The 22,370-nt window shown below is 42.3% G+C and overlaps 1 protein-coding gene across 5 annotated transcripts in view; it reads right to left on the reverse strand.

Annotated features, from left to right (window-relative positions):
* The window catches only part of WLS (Wnt ligand secretion mediator), a 105,940-nt gene that overhangs the window by 25,996 nt on the left and 57,574 nt on the right, over positions 1–22,370 (reverse strand). For all 5 annotated transcript variants that reach the window (XM_060089947.1, XM_060089946.1, XM_060089945.1 and 2 more), the window contains exons 3-7: positions 12,547–12,671; positions 7,292–7,453; positions 5,436–5,572; positions 2,314–2,482; positions 89–186 (exon numbers count right to left, since the gene is read on the reverse strand). In XM_060089947.1, coding sequence (XP_059945930.1) covers positions 89–186; positions 2,314–2,482; positions 5,436–5,572; positions 7,292–7,453; positions 12,547–12,671 — 691 coding nt within the window. The remainder of the gene's footprint in view (positions 1–88; positions 187–2,313; positions 2,483–5,435; positions 5,573–7,291; positions 7,454–12,546; positions 12,672–22,370) is intronic.

Here is a 22,370-nt window from a genome sequence, read left to right on the forward strand (position 1 = left end):
TCTCCTTTTCAGATACTTTTTCAAAAGAGCTGGGAGTGGACCTGGTGACATGCCTTTCAGCCCAGAGTCCCACGATCCCCCTGCTCACCTCTCACACATGTCAAATATGAAGAGACAGAAAGAGCCAACAGCAATTGGTCCGACTTGCTTCCAATACCCTGCTATGTGATTCCGCTCATGCTGATCCTGAGGAAAACCAAGTTGAAAAATGAGATCAAGATGTGGGAGAGCAAAGCAATTCTATAGGTGACTCAGTCATCCAACAATCCTTGCTGACCACCTGTTGTGTATCAAGCATCGTGCTAGATCAGCATACAAGCCCATCCATAAGGGCTCTCACCCTGTTCTCATAAGAACAGGATGCCACAGGAGGGAACACAAAGAAAGGCCTTGTACCTGTCAGGGAGGAAGATATTTTCCTCTACCCTTCTAGGTTCTTCTGGCTGGTCTAAGAATTAAAGTGACATGAGACAGATTAACAAGGTGAAAATCAAACAAAAGTTTAATAACATGGGATAGTCCCAGGACAACTGAATAACTTGCCAAAATGGCCAAAACCCTCACCTCCCTTTTTCTTTGATAGCAATAAATGGGTGGAAAATTTACTTAGAGAAAAATGCACCCATTCCATAATTCCTTCATGATATAGATAAGAAACATAGTGTTCACAAATGGAAAACATTTCTCCAAGTTGTACATAGCTTTTTGTTTTTTAAAAACAATTACATCATAAAACCTTAACAACTCTTTCTTGACATCTTCCATAAATTATCTAAAAAATAGATCCACACTTTGCTTAGCTTTTATAAATACCTTGACCTAATCACCAGGCCGCTGACCCTCACTTCTTAAATACCATCTTCAGCTGAAGACAAAAGAGGCTGTTGGGGGTAGTGGTTTGGGACTTCAAAGGGGAGGAAGGCAATTCACATGGAGATGGAAAACCAAATGTTTGGTAAATAAATGTTTGCTGGGCCCTGCTGACTCAATGAGATGGAGTAAACTGATTTTTGAGGCCCTGCTTAGAGCTTTCCCCACCACACCCAGCCCATATTCTTGCAGATGTCTCTGGTGATAGCTCTATTCAGGGAACAGGGCCTCTACTGAAATTGTTTTAGGCAGTTAGGGGGAAGGTCCAAGTTTCTTCCTGAGTCTTTTGAACCTTGATTGTTTCAGCTAGAAATAATTCACACGTCAAAGAGAGATTTTGGTTTTGAGTGGCAAATTTTGCTCCCCTTAGGTAGTGGAAGTTCTGTGATCCACAAAATAACTCATTCAGAATTAAATTCTTATGTGACTTATCACTTGTGTTTTTTCAGGTGGGGTAGTTCCCAGAGGACAAAATAAAGACTTAAATGCATTAAAATACGTCAAGTGTAAGAGGTCTCTTATGGTTAGGAAAATAGAAATAAAGTCTATCTTCATTAAAAAGAAGAACGATTCCTCTTGATAGATATACAAAGATGTTAAGAGACAGAAAATGAAGGAATGTAAAGTGAGAAAACAGGGAAAGGTAAAAGACATGTCGTAGCATCCAGGCTAGGCAATCCACCCAGACTGGCTGTCCTGCTGCTGCCCCGAGTCACCTCAACTCCCATCCCTGCTGCCGAGGGCTGAAGGACCCCTCATGCCCACCCCAGCTGTAAGGAAGAGCTTCTCTCTCTGCTCACTGCTCTTGTGGAAGGGCTGCAAGGCTTCAGAAGCAATGATCAAACCATAATGGAATTTAAAAACAGTCCGCTCTGCTATGAGGCCCATGTGCCTGACACAAGGACCAAGCTCCAGCTGGCCTATCCTCCTAGCCACAACGTGATGACTGCACCATTCTTATTTTTATCCATGGTATCTTCAATCCCTCTTGAAATATGATTTGGTGTCTGTGCAAACTGAGACCAGGGAGGTCAGTATTTCAGGGTAATAGGGGTTACTAGGCCACCTGGACAAATTGCCAGCTGGAAAGAGCCCGGCCCACATTCTCTGGCGGTTACCTTGGTCCTAGGCACAAGCAGAGCTGAAGCCAAAGGACAAGAAAGAGTGATCATCATTAATGTTTGTGCATTTACTTTCTGCTAAATACTTAGCCATGTTATCTCATTTAAACCTCACGAAAACCCTATACATTAGCCTTTAAAACCCATTTTATAGTTGAGGAACCTGAGATTCAGAGTGGTCAAGTCACTTGCCAGCTAGTTTATAAGTGGTAATGCAGGAACCTGAACCACGAGTCTGACTCCAGGGCTCTTGAGCTCACTACTCCTGTAACCACTAGTTTATTCTGCCTCATCCACTGCCTCTTCCCCAGGGCGCTCTTACCATCATGTGCTCACCACAGAAGATGATCCAGAAGGAGAGAAGCATTGCATAGAAGATGCCCTGTCGGATATCGCCAAACAATAGCATCCAGGTCCAGTCAAACCCAATGGAAAACCATTCCACTGGGATATTGATAAAAGTCATGGAAATCCCAAGGGCAAAGATGACTCTGATGGTGAGACAATATCAGGAAAACTACTTTATTCATCTGGGAGGCAAAACATTTTTGATTTAAAAATCAAAACCCAGTTTTGGGAACTGAGATGTTACATATTGGGACTGAAGCCATATGACCAGTTTCTTTGCTCTCATAATGAGTCTTTACACAGAGATGCTAAATGTCTTCTTTCACTGGCACCACTGCAGAATGAAGGAGTGTTACATTAATCTTTCTACACAGTAACTGAACCTAACCTCCTGAATGCTCTGGACTTTATCTTGGTGCCACGTCAGATCAAGAGCTTCCTATAGTGTTTTCACCCTCCCTTGCCTTCTTAAACAGACCTCACTGAATATAATTATCTGCTCTTACCTATTCAGGTTATCATTAACCTGATCATTAAAAACACTCATTATTATGATATCCTCAGCAACTATAAAGTATACAAGCATATTTGTTTCAATAATACATGACTCCAAACAATATGAAATACAAATTATTTTAGCTGCTTGTTTCATTTTTATTTTGCTTTTCTCCTGTTATTTCCACTTCTCTATCAAAATATCATTTATTTTGTTACTGACTTATTCACACTTTCATTCACACCCATGATATGTTTATTAAGCACAAATCATGTACCAGGCATTTTGTTAGGGACATACATACCTAAATGAATAGGACCAGTTCTTTCCTTCAAGGAGGTATATTCAGTGGCTGAGCCAGACAAACTGTGATAAGTAATGTGACAGAAGTGTGCACAGGCTGCTACCAGGATTTCTCACTTTGATAGAGACAGAAATTGAACTGAGTTGTGAGTCAAGATTAGGGAGGTGGAAGGGCATTCCCAGCAGAGGGAAGAGCCTGGAGGGAGGCACGGAAGTCTGGAACAGCCTGAAGCATTTGGGGATCTGTATGTGGCACATATCAGGAAATGACAGGACATGATACCAGAGAAATAAAAAAGGCTGAGCTGGTAAAGAAACTTGCATACCTCATTAGAGAATTTGAAAATTATCTTGAAAGGACTGAGGATCCAATAAGAAGGTTAAGCAATGGAGTGACATCATTCCATTCATTCATTCAACAAATTTATATTTATTGAGCTCCTACTATGTTCCAGTCACTATTCTAAATGCTGGGGATATAGTAGTAAACAAAGTAGGTAAGAATTCTGCTCTAGTGATGCTTGTATTCAGATGGAGTGAGTGGAGGGGTATGGGAGGAATGATAATAAATAAATAGAGAATGAGTATTATGAAGAAGTATAATAAAGCAAGGTAGGAGAATGGAGAGAGATCGGGTGCAACTTAAATAAGGTAGATGGGAAAAAGCCTTTAAGACAGAAATTATATCAGGTCCTGAAGGAAATGAGGCATTGAGCCACAATGATACCTGGGAAAGAGCACTTCAGATGAAAAGAATAGCAAGTGCAAAGGCTCTAACGTGGGTGCATGCTGGGCATGTCTGAGAACCATCAAGGTGGATGGTAGGTGGTGCAGAGAATAGGAGATAAAATTTAGAGGTGGTGAAGAGCCAGGATCATCGAGGGTTTATAGGCCAGAGCAAAGGAAATGAAAAGCCAGTAGAGAGCTTTGAGCAGAGCAGTGACGTCATCCAATTTCTACTTAAAAGGGAACAGTCTGTCTGCTGTATGAATAGATTTCAGGAAGGAAAATGATGGAAACAAGAGGAGCATCTTATAGCAAATAAGAGGCTATTTCCTATAATCCAGGTGAAAAATGAGAAATCATGGTGAGTTAGATTAGGGTGGTAGGAATGGAAATGGTGAGATTTCCTGGTGTGTTGGAAGAGGCGTGTGAAAAAAGAGAAGTAAAGGATGCCTCCTACATGTCTGCTCAGCTGCTTCTGAGCAGCTGAAAGGATAGAGTTGCCAATTCCAAAGACCAGGAGGGCCCGAAGAGGAGCAAGTTTGAAGTGAGAGGAAAACAAGTGTTCTTCGTATGTGTTACATTTCTGTGTGAGTGAAGATGTTAAGTAAACAGGTAGAATATTTGGGTCTAGATTTGGGAGAAGCTGAGGTTGACCATGTAAATGTAGAGTCATCAGAGTGTAGATGATTTTTTAAGACCACAAGACTAGATGAGATTACCTAGGGAAAGCAGCGTAGCTAAGAAAAAGAAGATGTCCAAAGACCGAGCCCTGGTTCCAAAGTTTAAGAGGTCGGAAAAATCACTGGAAACAGCCATGGAGACTGAGTGGTCAGCAAAGGAGAATAACAATGAGAATGTGGAGGAGGCTCTATGAAGAAAAAGGGAGTGATCAGTTATGCCAAATGCTAATGACAAGTCAAGAAAAGCGAGGACTGAGAAATGAGCACTGCATTTGGAATGTGGAGGTCATTGGTGGTTCTGTTGAGCAATTTTAATAAGGGGTTGAAGGAGCTCAAGAAAAAGCAGGAGGAGAAGATATATAGACAAGATTTTTGAGGAGTTTTGCTGTAAAAAGCAGAAAAATTGGTGTGGTGGCTTCAGGGGGAAGTACAAAGAGTTTTGACTAAGAATGGGAGAAGGCAGAGTGTGTCTGTGTATTAATGGGAATAATCCAGCAGAAAGGAAAAAGTCAATAATGTGGGAGAGAAAGGGGCTATGTCTACAGAAACATCATCCTTCTGGCAGTGAGAGGGGTTGGGATCAGTTAGCAGCAAGGCAGTTCGTCCACTGTAATAGAGAGAAGTATCTGATTCAGAACATGGAAATGAAGAGCAAAGATACAACAGAGAGCTGGAAATATGAGAGCAGTAGAACCCCTAGGATTTAATAATAATTTGCACATGAAAGCTGAAGGAGAAAAAGGAGTCCAGGCTGATTTGCGGTCAAATCACCAGCCCAAGTATTGATAACACACTGACCACTTGAACTAGGCTCCCAGCAAAACCAGGTCCATGGCAGGCAAATCACAGGATGCCAGCGTTCCTTAAGGGTGCTCCAAAATCAGCTCTTACTTTTCCAGAAGCACTGGGGGTCGAGACATCATGGTGATCCTTCTCCAATACCACACCATAATGATGAAGATGCTGGGTGTAAGGAAGGTCTTCATGGCAAACCACACCTTGGTGAAGCCTCCATTTTGGTGAATTCCCTAGATAGAGACCAATCATAATTTTGAAGGTCAATATATCTTAGTGTTATTTTCTACCAGCAGATGCATTCTGGGGAGAGGTAAATGGAGATCTTTTTTGCTGAACTTTCAAGATCAAGAGCGCTAACATTCACAGCATGTACTGTCCTCATCCTACCCCCCGGGCCCCTCCTCAGGCACTGTAGAAATATAAATCAAAAGGCATAAAGATAGACTCACTCTATCCTAAGGGAATGATTAAGAACATGATCAAAGATTTGTCTATAAGGTTTTCATTGAAAAATTGGAGCTATCTTAGATGCCCAAAATGTTGGCATTGGTAAAACGTGTTAAGGTAAATCCGTACTGTGGAATGCTAAGCAGTACTACAAAGTATATTTATACTGTATTCACAATATACCATTAATTTTTTTTGTCACAAACTCTTTATGAACTCAGAGAAATGTATTATATTATCAACATCTTGAATACATATGTAACTTTACACATACCCTTGCCATTCATTGGTGAATCAATCCCAGATCTCAACACAAATATTTTCCATCACGTTTTTAATAATATGTGGGCGTTCAGTAATATGTGGGTGTCTAGTTAATACACTCATCAGACAAATATTGAGTGCCTACATTGTGCCAACAGTTGGAATACAGTTGTAATGTGATTTGTTTCTATTAATACAGTATTGTTAATGATAACAACATTTTAAAAAAATTTGTTAGAGTGGCTTTCAGGTTATTCCCATAAGATTTCATTATACCTTGCTTGTGTTACAATATCCTTCCTTTAGTGGAGAGAAAGGGGTGGAATGGATGTCACTGCCACAGGAGTTGCATATAAACACATTCTCTCTTCAAGAGATGAAAAAGATTTTGTGGGTGCCTACTGACATAGTATGCCCATGAAAGTTGGTATATACATAAGCACCAGCCACCGTATTTCACAGTGAAGAAACTCTTGAAAACCACTGTATCAAAGTGCTTTTAGTATTTGCTAATGAAGATACAGAAACACTGAAATTCTGGGTTTCATGTAGAATAATCCCAAATTAAGACATTTTAAATATTCTCAAAATTTCTTCCAAGGAAAGATACATACAATTAATTTTAAAAAGCAAGGAACGAAAGAGTCAGTTGAGTATGATGGCCTTTTTTTTTTGTAAGGGAAGGATTATATACGTATATACACAGAGAAAAATATTGAGGAAATACGGCATAACCTCAAAGTGGTTATTTCTCTAGATGGCAGGATGTTACAGGTAACGTTTATGTTCTACTCTGTGCTTATTTGTGCTTCTAATTTTCTAGAGTAAATATGAATTTGTTTTTTAGATGTAAAAAATCCTAAATTAGATATAAAAAGTCATGCTGAACATTCTATTTTTTCCCCTACTAAAGAGATAAAATGGAAAGAACCTAAATCACAACTGCTCCCTTTAACATTTGTGCTTGCAAGGTGAAACATGTAAAAAAAAATTACTTTATCTTGGTGTTATTCACTATATAATCATGACCATCATAATAAAATCTTAAATGGACACAATAATTGCATTACTTTCCATTTCCATGGGTTTGTTATTCTTCTTACTTCTTAACGAAATAGTTGAGACATGGAGAATTCAAGAGTGAGATGGAGCATCTTTCTAATACACATGCTCACAACCAGTGTTCTTAGCCAGTGCTTTGATGTGACAGGCTTCCTGGATCAATCAGATTCACTTACCACCAGCCGGATATCCTTAATCTCTCCAATCCCAACATTGATTTTCTTCTTCTCATTCACAGGCAGCCGGATGTTTAGAAGGTAATACTTATGAGCCACAGACCCAATTTCCATGAAAGGAAGGACGTCACATTCATAGTAACGGCCCTCATGTTCTGCGGTCTGGAAGAAGAGTGGAGGGTTTGAGGCATGGTCACTATTTCCAATAGACGATGTCTGAAGTGTCTTGCCTTTGCCTCATATCACCAATTCTAAAAAGCTAATGCTTAAAGGTATACCTCAGAGGTACAGATAATAGGGTACACTGGAGGCATGGCATCTACAAGCTGCCCCCTCCCACAAAATAAAACCCAGGGACTTCCCTGGTGGTACAGTGGTTAAGAATCCTCCTGCCAATGCAGGGGACATGGGTTCAAGCCCTGGTCCAGGAAGATCCCACATGCCACAGAGCACCTAAGCCCATGAGCCACAACTACTGAGCCTGCACTCTAGAGCCCACAAGCCACAACTACTGAACTGGCGAGCCACAACTACTGAAGCCCACGTGCCTAGAGCCCATGCTCCGCAACAAGAAAAGCCACCACAGTGAGAAGCATGCACACCACAATGAAGAGTAGCCCCCACTTGCTGCAACAAGAGAAAGCCTGCGCACAGCAACGCAGACCCAACACAACCAAAAAGAAATAAATAACTTTATAAAAAGATAAAAATAAAACCCAGCCACATTCGAGACAGAACCAGAAATTTTAGGTAAAAGCAGAAATTCTTCTATTTCGACACCTTTCTCAGCTCTTCAGTCCTCATTAGAGCCTCACGTCAGACTAACTTGGTCTACCAGGGCTACAATTTTATTTGCAGCATACCATCGGAGACCTCTAAGGCTCTGTAGAACAGTCAACTCAAATGTTCAGGAGGAAGCCCTTGCTAATGTTCATCACTTTCTTGGATGATGACTACTTATTTACATGGTTTTGGCCTGCAGGAGAAGCTACCAGAAGCTGAAAATATCTACTTTTTATTGATTTGACCCCCCCCCCAAAAAAAGAAGCTACCCAAGAAGCCCTTGGAATTTGGGGAAGACACAGGGAGATGAAAGGAAACAATGAGATTAGCTTGCTAGAGATGACCACTTGCAATTCTTTGCCTCTAAAGCTTTCTAACTGCCCAAGAGACAAGATGGCAGAGGGAGCAGAAATTAAATAAACAAAAATTTAGCCCAGTTTCTAGAAAAGCCTCTTGGACTTCCTGCCAAACAATTTAAGAGGTACCAGCCAGCACATGGCAGTGGGAGATTGGCAAGTAGTACAACTTGCTTTTGAAAACTAAATTCTGCTCTTCCTTCGCAGGACACATGGCTATGTGTCCCAGCTGAGGGGTGGGGGAAGCGGGTAAGTATGGACACGTATAGGCAGGAGCTTCAGCAACCGAGGACTCTTCCCTGATAAAGCAGATGAGTGTCTTGTCTTCACTGCTGGGTTCGTATGCCAGCTTCAATGTTTGCGTATTACCTCCTGATGAAGTGATGGGGGACTGATTTGGTGTTCCTAAGCCTAAATTCTCAGGGCCTCCAAAATTTTTTGTTAATCTTCAGAGTAAAAAATCCAGTGGAGAAATCAAAAGGAAGATAAAAAGGAGTCTGTTTCTTCTGTGATCTTGGGGCAGGGGATGGGGGGGCTCTTTACTGGACAGTCAGAGCTTAGAGTGCAATAAACAGACCTTTGTACAGAAATGGAAGACACACATAACTAGAGGTAGAGCAGGCAAATATCTTGCTTATGCACTTCCATTTTTCCCTTTCCCACTCATGGCAGACATCACTAATCAATCATGATAATCTTTCATCCTCTAAGGTCTAAGGGGCTCTTATCAGAACTACCAGTTGATTAGACACGGCATGTAAGATTTTAAAAATTCTTCTGTAGAAAGGATCCTTCTTTTCCAAACTCCAGCTTCAGGTTGGATGAGTCTTCCTGTATAAATCTGTCTTCCTCTCCCCTCTGCTCCTTTCTCTTATACTTACAAATCAAGGCTATTATTAGGACTCTGCAGAACTACTGAAAATACAGTACAGGCTCTAACTCAGCCTCAGATGAAGCTACACTCAGGAGGCTGATTACCTGCTATGGTAACAGCAAGAGGTGGGTTTTCTGATGTGTTTCCAGTCAGGGTCTTATTTATAGAAACTGAGAGTTTGAAGGAAACAAAACTTATTTAGTCTAATGCCACTGACTTGATTATGTGGCTCACCCAAGGTCCAAAAGTCATGGCAGAATTGGGTTGAGGACATGGGTCTCCCAAGTCCAGCCTCCAGCTCTGATTCGGAGGAGGACTCGTGAGTGCAGCAGGAAGAAAGGAATGCTGTTTTGCCTCAGACATGCCTGAAGGCAGGCATTGTGCTGTGATAAGGAGGGCCCTGAACTTCAAGCCAGGAGGCTGAAATTCTAGTCCTGACCTCACCCCTTGCTGGGTACCTGGGGAAGGTCATCCACCTCATTTGGCCTCACTTTCTTCCTAAGTAAAGCAAGAAGGCTTAATTATATGATCTCTGGGGTTCCTTCTAATGCCCCGTCAGGGGTCTCTGTGTGTCCTCCACTTCCCTGTCCCTACAGAAAGGGTAACACCACCACATGAGACAAGTTTACCTAAGTCCAACAAATGAGAGAGACACACAGGGTCCTGGGATCCTGGCCTGGCCTACCTGTCTCAGAGACAAATTCACTGTATGCTGCTGGGGACATTTCCTTATTCACTGAGGTTCTGCCTCTGCCAGTATTTAGGGCATTTAGGAAGAAAGATTTCCTTCTCTCTCTTCCTCCCTCCTTTTCCTTTCCCCAACGTCCCTCCGCCCTCCCCCAAATCCAGCATAAGCCTGGCTAATTAGGACAAATTACAGCAGGTGGCAACTTGACTTTTTTTTTAACTTCACAATCCACCAGGGACTAAAAAGCTTTAAAGCAATTTCTCATTTAATCTTCAAACTCAAGTCTAAATTTCACTGCAATCAAAAAGCATAGATTTGATGATTCATTTCCTTCACACTTTTCAAGGTTTAATATCTTTCTTGAAAGGGATCAACACATCCTAAAGATAATTAAGCAACTGTCATTAAGAAGCAGTTGTAGTCTTCTTAACGGCCTCCCCCTGACTCTGCTTCTTAGTGCCCTCTAAGTGTATACATAAGATGAGAAATGACTTTTCCCTTTTCTGAGGTTTAAATTCTGTATCCAAAAGCTTTATATCCTTTAGCTTAGACAGCCAACCAGTCTTAACCTCTGAATGATGAGGTCAACTTTTAATTAATTTCCTCCATTGCATATAAAGGTCTAGAAATATTACATATCTCTCTCCTGCTACCTCCAATTTCTCTTGACCATTCATTTTTACCTATAAATTGCCCCCAAAGGCCTACCCAAAACAATTCCAGATGGCTTTTGGGTGGGGGGAACCCTATATTTGACCATTCAGTAAAGGGTCTACTGAAGTGACTTTCAAACTTTATCAGGCTTAAGAGAAGGAATTGAAATCCTGTTAAAACACAGATTCCTTGGTCCTACATGCTGAGATTTTGATTCATAGGTTTGGCGTGTGCCCTGGGAATCTGCATTTCCTACAAGCTACCAGGTGATGCTGACGCTGTTAGTCCTTAGACCACACTTTCCATAGCTCTTGTATAGGGAACCTGGGGAGGGAGAATTAACAAACACCAGGTGCCCCAAAAGATGCTTATGTGTAGGGTGCATAGTTTGCCCATGAGAGTTTTAATTTATACCTTTTGTCCTGTTGGCCCGACTGGTGAAACCTGTCCCAGACTTGATTTTAAGTGATAAGGTTCATTATCTCATCTCGTCCTTATAAAATTCCCAGGGCAGGTATTATTATCCCATTTTGCAAAGGAGAAACTGAAGCTTGGACAGATGACGCAAGCTTGCCTGAGGTCATGCAGTCAGTAAGTGAAAACAGCCTGGAAGTGAAGCCAAGTATGTTTTGCTCCAAATCCAGGCCTTTAACTAGTGTTCATGAACCTGCCTGGCCTCATCTTACTCCTCTTCGGGGCAGGATGGACAGGGCAGGGGCATGGTACTCAGAGGCTTCAACCTGCCATTCTTACCATTCCACAGGGAACCCCAATTTTCCAGTTATAGGCAAAAGTGAAGTTAGGAAAGACCAATGTTAGGAGAAGAGTGGAACTAAATCAGTCAACAGAGCGAGTACTACAAAGTAGCCCAAATCCTTCAGGAGCAACTGACCTGAAGATATCAAGTGACAAATGACATAATCAGGAATGTGCTTCAGTGCAGTTTGGCCTCTCATGCATTTCGTGCAAAGAAAACAAGACTGTTTATGTCTGTGAAGGGACATCAGAGATCACCTAGCTGGTGGTGTTCCTTGTCAACACTCTTGAGGAATGTGAGTAACCATGAGTAACAGTAACTACGGCTCCATTTCAACTTCACAGAGACTTTCAAGGGGGGAAGGGGGTGGTGAGGGGGGAGGGGGACAGAATCTTGGGGAGGCATGTGTGAGGGTAGCATGTGGCACTGGAAAAGGGCTCCTCACTAATTCTGATTTGGTCCTTATACAGACAAATCCCACTATCCTCTGAGGGTCACTGAGTCCATGCCTGTATTTTAATTCCTGGAGAATCTAAGGCCTTTGTCCAAGAGAAAGTGTCTCCCTACTCTCAATGAAGGATAGTGGCTTTCCTCCCCTTGGTGGTTAAATGAGTCTTCCCGTAAGAACCAAAGAAAGGAGAGTCCTAAAAGTATGTAAGAGAACTGAGAGGTCTCAAAGGAAACTAGATTTCTCCCTCAGGTCCTCTTTTTGTCTGTGGTGTTTGTTCCCTGGGATTGTTAGTCTTCACACCTGCACACTGACTTTGGCAACAGAGATGCCAATGAAACAGAGAAGCAGACACATGCATTGAACCGATATGAACAGATCTGTACATCTAAAATTAACTTAGCAATGATCTTCAAACACTTTTTGTTAATATCCAAAGAACAAGAATTTATTTTTACGGAGGTATTTCAGAGAAACAACTAAATCACTTCAAACAGACATTCCTTGTTCTGTTCTTTCCTCCTTTGCAGGGACATGAAATATCTACATGGCCCTCTTCTAGGACCAAGGACAGTGACTACTAACCTTTGTGGGTCATGCATGCTTAGGAACAAGAAATGTGTCTGAGCAAATGTTCCCACATACCTGGAAACAAAATAAAAAACCTCATCAACTGAGACTTCAAGGTACCCTACCTTGGGGGAGGTGAAGGTACATTTGAGTTTCCGGGGCACTCTCTCATGGGCCATTTCAGTCCACTCAGCAAACATGTCATCTCGGTAAGCCAGGGAAATGTCCATGGAAACTTCTGCATTTTCTCCTGCAAGAGAAAGGATGCACAATTCAGAAACAGCTTCTGGGAAGATACTTTGGAAACAGTTTAAAAATTCTTATAGGCTCTACCATGGAAACCAATAAGACAAAAGAGACATATCAGTTCCTATCAAATGCCAAACCTGACTCTCCAAACCCAAGGACTTAAAAGTCATAGGATGACTGTCTAAGCTGGAGGTTGGGTTCCCTCCCATAACCAACTGTTCTGCCAAGGAGTCAAAGAGCATCCACTTAAATTCCTCCAGAGACAGGGGTCTCACTCTCTCTGAGGCAGTTCAAATGGTCAGATTCCAACTCACGGTCAGCATTCATCCTCCTTAACTTGCACTACTGGTCCTAGGTCTGCCTGTAGGAGTCCCACAGCAGATGAAGTCCTTTTTCCACAAAAGTTCCTTAGGTACTTGAAACCTGCAACTCATCTGCCTGTGTTTCCTCTCCTCTCTGATAAAAATGACCAACTTTTTCAGCCACCCCTCAGAGACATGATTTAAGTATCTTGGGTGCTTTCTTCAGGACATACTCTAGTCTGAAAGCATCCTTTTTAAAATTACCCCCAAGAAGCTCTCAAATATAGGCTCTGCTGCTTCTCAAAACCCCTTCTTCAGAGTATGGACAAAGTTAATATAAGAGGTAAAGGGTTTTTCCAAATTAAAGACTTATACACAGATAGGAATATAATAATAAGTTCATAATTGTGCAAAGGAACATTCACATACACTTCCATATCAATAAGGACCATGAATGGGTTTAACTCACCATAGAACTCATTAAGGAGATTAGAGTAATAAAAACTTCCTCTATCCATTTTGTCTGTTTTATACTCTGTTGAGCAAGTTCAAGAACAGAGGAGTCTTAATGGAGGAAAAAAAGCACAGACTACATTTTCAAAATGACCTTGGTGAGCCAGCTCCCACTAGGGTTATGAGACTGGGCTCAGTTCTAGGCTCTGGAACCTGAATATCAGGTCACAAGGGAAACATAAGAATAACTGCTGTCTGAAAAATTAGGGCTGTTCTTTCCACTGACCCAGTGTGGCTTGTAGACAATTTGACAGTGTGGTGAATCCCTGGTTCTCTGAGGAAATCTAGGAAGAGAAGGAAATAATGCAGGAAAGAAGGAATTTGAGGCCATTCTGATATAGACCAAACCTTCATGAACATCAGCACCTGCTCCTTTATTAGTATTATTTAAACCCTCTGTCACTAATAATGAACTATCAGAAAGAGAAAGTAAAAAAAAAATCCCATTCAAAAATCACATCAAAAAGAATAAAATACCTAGGAATAAACTTAACCAAGAAGATAAAAGACCTATACTCTGCAAACTATAAAATACTGATGAAGGAAACTGAAGATGATACAAAGAAGTGGAAAGATCTCCCATGCTCTTGTATCGGAATAATCAATATTGTTAAAATGGCCATGCTACAGAGCTATCTATAGATTTAATGCAGTCCCTATGAAAATACCGATGACCTTTTTCACAGAACTAAAACAAATAACCCTAAAGTTTATATGGAACCACAAAAGACCCAGAATTGCCAAAGCAATCTTGAGAAAAAAAGAATAAAGCTGAAGGTGTCACCTTCCCAGATTTCAGACTATACTACAAAGCTACAGTAATCAAAACAGCATGGTATTGGCACAAAAACAGACACATAGATCAATGGAACAGAATAGTGAGCCCAGAAATAAACCCAAACACCTGTGGTCAATTAATCTATGAGAAAGGAAGCAAGAATATACAATGGAGAAAAGATAGTCACTTTAATAAGTAGTGCTGGGGAAACTGGACAGCTACATGTAAAAGAATGAGATTACAACATTTCCTCACACTATATACAAAAATAAACTCAAAATTGATTAAAGACCTAAATGTAGAACATGATACCATAAAGAAGATAACATAGGCAGAATGCTCTTTGACATAAATCACAGCAATATTTTTTTGGATTTGTCCCCTAAGGCAAAAGAAATAAAAGCAAAAATAAACAAATGGGACCTAATTAAACTTAAAAGTTTTTGCATGCAAAGGGAAGCAATGATAAAACAAAAAGACAGCCTACAGAATGGGAGAAAATATATGCAAATGATGCAACTGACAAGGGATTAAAATCCAAAATATACAAACAGCTCATACAACTCAGTATCAAAAAAACAAACAATCCAGTCAAAAAATGGGCAGAAGACTTGAATAGACATTTTTCCAAAGAAGATATACAGATGGCCAACAGTCACATGAAAAGATGCTCAACATTTCTAATATTAGAGAAATGCAAGTCAAAGCACAGTGAGATATTACCTCACACCCATCAGAATGGCTACCATCAAAAAGTCTACAAGTAACAAGTGTTGGTGAGGATGTAGAGAAAAAAGAACCCTGTACACTGTTGGTGGGAATGTAAATTGGTGCAGCCACTACGGAAAACAGTATGGAGGTTCCTCAAAAAACTAAAAATAGAACTACCACACAATCCAGCAATTCCACTCCTGGGTATATATCCAGAAAAAATGAAAACACTAATTCGAAAAGATACATGCACCCTAATGTTCATAGCAGCACTATTTTCAGTAGCCAAGATATGGAAGCAATCCAAGTGTCCACTGACAGACAAATGGATAAAGAAGATGTGGTATAAATATATATATATATACATACATATATAAATACACACACACACATAAGCACACACAATGGAATATTACTCAGCCATAAAAGAGAATAAAGTTCTGCCATTTGCAGCTATGTGAATAGACCTAGAGAATATTATGCTTTGCTTATGTCAGAGAAAGACAAATACTATATGATATCACTTATATGTGGAATCTAAAAAATAATACAAACGAATGTATATAGCAAAATAGAAACAGATATAGAAAACAAACTAGTGGTTACCTGCAGGGAGAGGGAAAGGGTGAGTGGCATGAGATTAAGAGATACAAACTGCTATGTATAAAATAGAAAAACAACAAGGATATATTGTATAGCATAGGGGATTATAGCCATTATTTTATAATAACTGTTAATAGAGTATAATCTGTAAAAAAAACAAACAAACAAACCCTGAATCTCTATGCTGTATATCTGAAACTAATATAATACTGTAAATTAACTATACTTCAATGAAAAAATAACTAAAGATAATAAGTCTCAGTCAAACATGGTGAATTGGCTACTTATGTTTTCCTCCTCTCACTCCTGAAACTCCACAAAAAAACCGAACAAAAAAAACAGTAAAAGAACACAAAGGCGGGCCTCCCTGGTGGCGCAAGTGGTTGAGAGTCCGCCTGCCGATGCAGGGGATACGGGTTCGTGCCCCGGTCTGGGGGGATCCCATATGCCGCGGAGCGGCTGGGCCCGTGAGCCATGGCCGCTGAGCCTGCGCGTCCGGAGCCTGCGCATCCGGAGCCTGTGCTCCGCAACGGGGGAGGCCACAACAGTGAGAGGCCCGCATACCGCAAAAAAAAAAAAAAAAAAAAAAAAAAGAACACAAAGGATATTAAATCACAAGGGGGAAAAATGGTAGTGACATGAGCAAACCAGAGACTGCAACAATTTTTTCGAAGATGAAAAACAGATGGAGTAGGATTTCCTGACAGCCACAGAGATGGGCACAACCGAAACTCCACAGAAGGTATATTTTGGAAAAGTGAGCCAACATGTCCAATAGACCCCCAAGCCACTCAGAACTGGAAAGCACCAGGTGTTGCATAAGACAGAAGAGGCAAGATGCTGACGACAGGGTAGCGGGGTCAAAGTCTGTACACAGAATCACTGGAACCCCAGTTCTCATCCATCTTCCCATCTCCACATAATCCAGGAGACTCTGGACTTGAGGACACCAGGCTGTGCAGAGACCCAGGGCTGAGAATGGATAATAAGAGTCTGTATAAGAAACTGTGGGACGCCTGGCTTGGCAGAAGCAATGCTCGGAGTTTGTATATCCTCTTGGTTAGGAACCAGAATGGCTACAACTGTTTGTCACTTGGCAGCCTCAGTGGTCCAAAGAAAGAATTGAGCAGAGCTCCCATCTGTGAGTTCAGTATTAGGCACCAGGGTACCTCCTTTTCATTTCTAACATTGGGATTAGGAATTGTGACTTTCAACTCTGTCAAAAGGGCACTTCCAGAACCACAGAACTCAACAGTATAAATCTGAAAGGTAGGGCTTCCCTGGTGGCGCAGTGGTTGAGAGTCTGCCTGCCGATGCAGGGGACATGGGTTTGTGCCCCGGTCCGGGAGGATCCCACATGCCGCTGAGCAGCTGGGCTCATGAGCCATGGCCGCTGAGCCTGCACGTCTGGAGCCTGTGGTCCGCAGCGGGAGAGGCCACAACAGTGAGAGGCCCGCGTACCGCAAAAAAAAAAAAAAAACTGAAAGGTATAAAGGAAGTTATCAATTCTCATATTGCACTCCTTGGAGGACCAGGGTTCAGAGCAGCACTGGCCCTAGACACACAGCAGGAGGGGCCCTGAATCTGGGCGCCACACTTTTAAAGGGTCCTGCTCTGTCTGGCCCTTTTCCAGCTGTTCTCTTCCTCTCCAGATGAGAAGACCCTGAAGTGAAGGGGACATGTCCATCAAGATCCTAACCCCTCCCCCAATTTTTAGAACATGGTCCAGGAACTCAGGACCCCAGAATATGTACCCAGACAGCCCTGAGCCTACTTCCACATCGTGGGACTGGGGGGAACCTCTTCCCCAGATCTGGCCTCGCAGAGGGAACTACACAACTACTTGTGCACCCTTGGGCTCAGGAGTGCTCAAAGGGCTGCTGTTTGGAGGAGGATACGGACAGAGATTGAGCTTGGAGGGTGGGGTGTCCACACAGAAACACACTCTTTGTATGGGATGGAGCCAGGGGTGGGAAGAAAAGACATCTAGAAGCCCACACTCCCTGGTCCATCACATTTTTGGCACGGAATTCCAAGGCACCCAAGAATCTTAAATTCACATCCAGACTTCCAGTGCATTACGAAAGTAAATTTGTTACAATTGGATGATAAGACTTATTTGGCTTAACAATTTGCTAAGCCAAATTTATCACTTTAAAATATTGAGACATGTGGCAGCCATGCCTTCATAGGTACTCTTACCTTGCACCCCACAAATGTTAGGAGTGGGCCTGGTACAGAGCAGGTGCCTCAGGGAGAGAAAGGGCCAGACAGACTGGCCTCCTGGCCTGCTCTGGCTTTAAAAGTCATTGCCACCTGTTGGGAGCCCCCAGACTGTTTTAAAATATGCTGTTAAAAACAAACAAAAGGGGCTTCCCTGGTGGCGCAGTGGTTGAGAGTCCGCCTGCCGATGCAGGGGACACGGGTTCGTGCCCCGGTCCGGGAAGATCCCACATGCTGCGGAGTGGCTGGGCCTGTGAGCCATGGCCGCTAAGCCTGCGTGTCCGGAGCCTGTGCTCCGCAACGGGAGAGGCCACAACAGTGAGAGGCCCGTGTACCGCAAAACAAAGAAACAAACAAACAAACAAAAATTTTAAACACTGTTTTCGTGTACAATTACTCTGTGTTAGGCCCTCGTGACTTCCGTGCTTTCATTTAAATGACCTCGTGAAACAACTTATAAAGTGGGCATGGATATTTCCTTTTGATTAGTGAGTAAACCAGGGTCCTCAGATATGAAGTGACTTGCCTGAAGTTGTATTATTGTTGGTAACATGAGAAAGAGAAGTATTTTGAAACTGTCTTAAAAGACAGCCATCTTTTTTGTATGGCTTAAAGAAAACTGGGTAACTTATGATGAAAGAAGCCCCTCAAACTAGTCACAAAATATGAATAGGTAGGTCTTTAATAAAAGCAAGTCTCCGCGTGTACACTGTCCCCTTCGATCCTCACACCCATCCTATAAAGAAGAGGTTAGTTATATAAATTGTCCAAGAGTACATGGCTAGTAATTGCAGAGCTGGGCCTTAAACCTCAGTCCAGATCACCCTAGACCCCACCACTCTCTGTTACCTTTGTTGGTAGAAAGAGAATTCAAAAGAAACTTAACAGTTGAATCAAACACACTGCGTGCAGAGACCACTCAACTCTGACCAAACACAACTTTCTACAGGAGAGAAACACAGCACTACTTCAGAAAACTGACTGGAGGAGTGTGATGTGACCCCCCCAGCGTGGAGTTGGAAGCCTGGGGACGCTTGTGTTCATGGTGTGGATCTGGCCCTAACCGGGCATGTAGTCAGGGACAGGAGTGAGCCCCGTGGACTGGGGGCAGCTGCTTTCAGCTCCAGCCATCATTGTAAGGCAGCACAGGTCTTTCGACCAGACCTGCTGCTTCTTTCAAGAGAAGCCAGAAATGCAGCTGGTTATACAACATCTCTCAGTCTTTAAATGTCAATAACCAATTCCCTAAAAATAAAAGGAAACAAAATCTCTGCGCAGGTCAGCTAATAAGACATCAGGCAAGCTGTGTCATTCTTTGAGGGGACACTTTTCATACTCCCCCCACACCACCGTTCTCTTTTCTTTCCATTTCAGCATTAGGCGAAGTTCTTTCTAAAGCTTTCTATTTTGGTTCATGAACTTTACCACATACTCTGCCTAATCCTCACACATCACCTCCTTACTTCCTTTGCCATCTGGGGGCAGGTGTTATCATTCCTGTTTATGAGGCAGAGAAGCCAAGGCTTGGAAAGTTTTACCCCTAGAAACATCAGACACTCAAGCTTCTAGAGTTTCATGGCGTACAGTTCTTACAGAAACCACAGGGAGAATGGCCGGTTCAAGTGGCCCTCGAGCCTTCCCTGGCTGGACTCTGTGATCTCCCCTACCCACCCTGCCATGAACATTCAGGTTCCTTACCCTGTTGGAATAGGACTTGCCTCCTAGGATTCTGTGATCATTAAATTAGATACTACATGAAAAATCCTTAGAATAGTGCAGAAAGCATGAAGGGTTAGCTATTGTTTTTATCATTTTATTAGGGAAGTGAAAGTCAGTCTTATACTTACTTTAATTCAAAATAATTACCGGGTTTCAGGGACATGGAACCTCCCACAATGAACCCGTATCCAAACCTGGAACACAAAACTCAGAAAAAGGAAAACACTGGGCAGAGAAACACAGCAAAGCTCTGAAGTCAGCCACCAGAATCACTTTCTCTTCTGTCTCCAATGGACTCGGAAACAAAGTTCAGTTTTAATGACTATGTTGCATGTAATAAAACACTGGTCTCGTGACACCCCTCCCCTCCCCACAGAGATAATGAAAGTAAAGCATCCAATTTGAACGCCCTGGGAGAATGGCAGGAAGGCCAAGGCTACCTCTGGCACCTGGAGAACCTTCCCTATAAAACAAGGACGCTGGTTATACCAGTTCCATGGGGTAAAGTTGTGAAGTATATCAGCATAGGGCATTTATAGATTTGAAATGCATGGTTTTCCACACCTAAACGAGACCAGCAGCTTTGCTATCCTGTGGGTTGTCGGAGCCTCGCGTTTCTCAAATGGCTTTGGAGACACATTTTGGTTGCAGGGAAAATCCATTCTCAATACTGGGAAGGGAGGTGTGGAAAGGCACACTCGGTATTTCCATCCTGTTATGGGAGCAGTGCTCTGGTGTGAGGAACCTGCACTCTAGGGTTCCAGAGGAGCCAACCCAGACTGCAGAGTATCATTACCAGCAGAAAAATCTGTGCCTTTCCATATTGGGAAGTATAGACCAATCATATCCTTAAGAAGCATTTATCTCTGTATGAGTTAAAACGCCTTGCTCTTCATGAGAAAAGTGTTTGCCAATCAGTTTTCTAAAGACAAGTGGAAGGCCAGAGAGGTGAGCAAGTCCTTAGCATACGCCAAAAATGGTGGGGGGACAAATAGCTAGGAGAACAGTGTGAGCACCTCAAGAAACCTAGGGCAGCTGCTTAAGGTAAGAATGGCCCCTGGGAGGAGGGGCTAAAGTGATGAAAGATGAGCTTTCCTTGAGGAAAAAGAAAGAAAGTAATCAAAATGCTTCTTACTTACACTTTTAGAAACAGGTATTTGCCAGCCAGGATAGTACAAAGAGTTTGGCAGCCAAACAGATCTGCTTTTCAATTTAATCTTTATGTCTTCCTAGCTGAGAGACCTGAAATGTCTTAGTTTCCACCTCTGCAACATAGAAATAGTGGGAGCTACTTCCCAAGGCTGTTGACAGGACCACTTGGCATATAGGTACTTAAAAATACTCACTCCCTTTCCATCCAGTCCTAGGATGGTTATGTTATATTATTGATCAATTAACTGGAAATAAAGTGGAAAAGGGGGAGGACAAGTTACATTAAGAGTTATTAAAGAATTATTTTATGGTTGTCAAAAGCTTTTCAGTTCCCTAAGAAACCTTGATTTCCCTGGGCCCTTGTTCTGGGAAAAAAGTAAAGAGATTTCAAAATGCTCACATGCATTCCCACATTACATAGGGGAGTGGCCAGTCACCAGGTTTGTTTGGGTAACCTCAGAAGGAGGCCGTGCAGACCAGCCTCCTCCCAGCCTCCTGCAGACATATAATCTGGGGTTATTTATGCCAGCATTCCTACCCTGATCAAAAACTCCCCGACCTGGCTTGTATTTTCTCGACGTTTTCAATTAAGGAAATAACAAAACCAACCCTGTCCTATATCCACGGTTAGGTCTGGCAAAAATGGACTCAGCTAATTATAAATTTGGTCTCAGCTGTTTTCTTAAGATGCCCTACAGGCCTGGGTGTAAGCAGTTATAAAATGAATGAGTACAATTATTTTGCAAACCAGCCTAACAGTTTAGTTCACACCACCTCGCTCATTTTTCCCCCATCACGTCAAGCATTTGCGTTGTGGAGAAATATTTTCCACATGTAGGAAGACATTTTTCTAAGCATCATCAGAATGATCCCTTGCTATATTCTGAAGCAGTATCTCCTAATTGAAGTAAGCTGTCTATGAAACATGACTAGGGCATAGGGGAATGTTCCTCACATCAGGCCCTTTGCCATTAGAAAACATCCACTCACACTTACTGCACCCTACTGGACCGCTTAAAGGCTATACATTTGGAAAAGTAGCTGGGGCATCAAATGTTTTGTAAACAAATGAATCTGCAGGACCACAGAATATAGAAAAAATACATCCTGGTGTTCACTGGGTTGTAGAATAGCTCCTTCCCCTTCCAACTCAGCTCACTTGCCCTGAGGGGTCTCATCTGCTCTTGGGACACCAGCCACCTCTCAAGTTCAGATTCCCCTCCTAAGTTTCAAATCTGCACACTCACTACCCACTGGATGGCTTTATTTCTGTGGTTCAGAAAAGAAAGCCAAACCACCAAATCTGGTCAATTCTCTCAGCTCATCAAGTCTTGCAGATTTATCCCTGTCTCTCTCCTTACCACCACTCCCCGTGTTCAAGGCCACCATCATCTCAGGTCTAGATGATGCAAACACATGCCCCATGCCTGTGTTTCACACTGTAGCCAGATAGATGATTTCTGAGATACTTTCAATGTCTTTACATTACCCTCAGTCTAATGTTGAAACTCCTTAAATGGCATAAGAGACTAAGATCTGACTCTTGGTTAGCATCCCAGGGTCTCATCTCGCAAACCCTTCCCTATTCCTGCCCCCCAAGACTAGTCACCTTAGCCTGCCATCCTGCCTCCAGCCTGGAAGACGGGTAAGAATTCAGGCTCTGGAGAGAGGCAGCCTGGAATCACGGCCCACCTTGGCC

Source organism: Mesoplodon densirostris, chromosome 2 (genome assembly GCF_025265405.1).
Source record: "Mesoplodon densirostris isolate mMesDen1 chromosome 2, mMesDen1 primary haplotype, whole genome shotgun sequence".
Classification (NCBI taxonomy): Eukaryota; Metazoa; Chordata; class Mammalia; order Artiodactyla; family Ziphiidae; genus Mesoplodon; species Mesoplodon densirostris.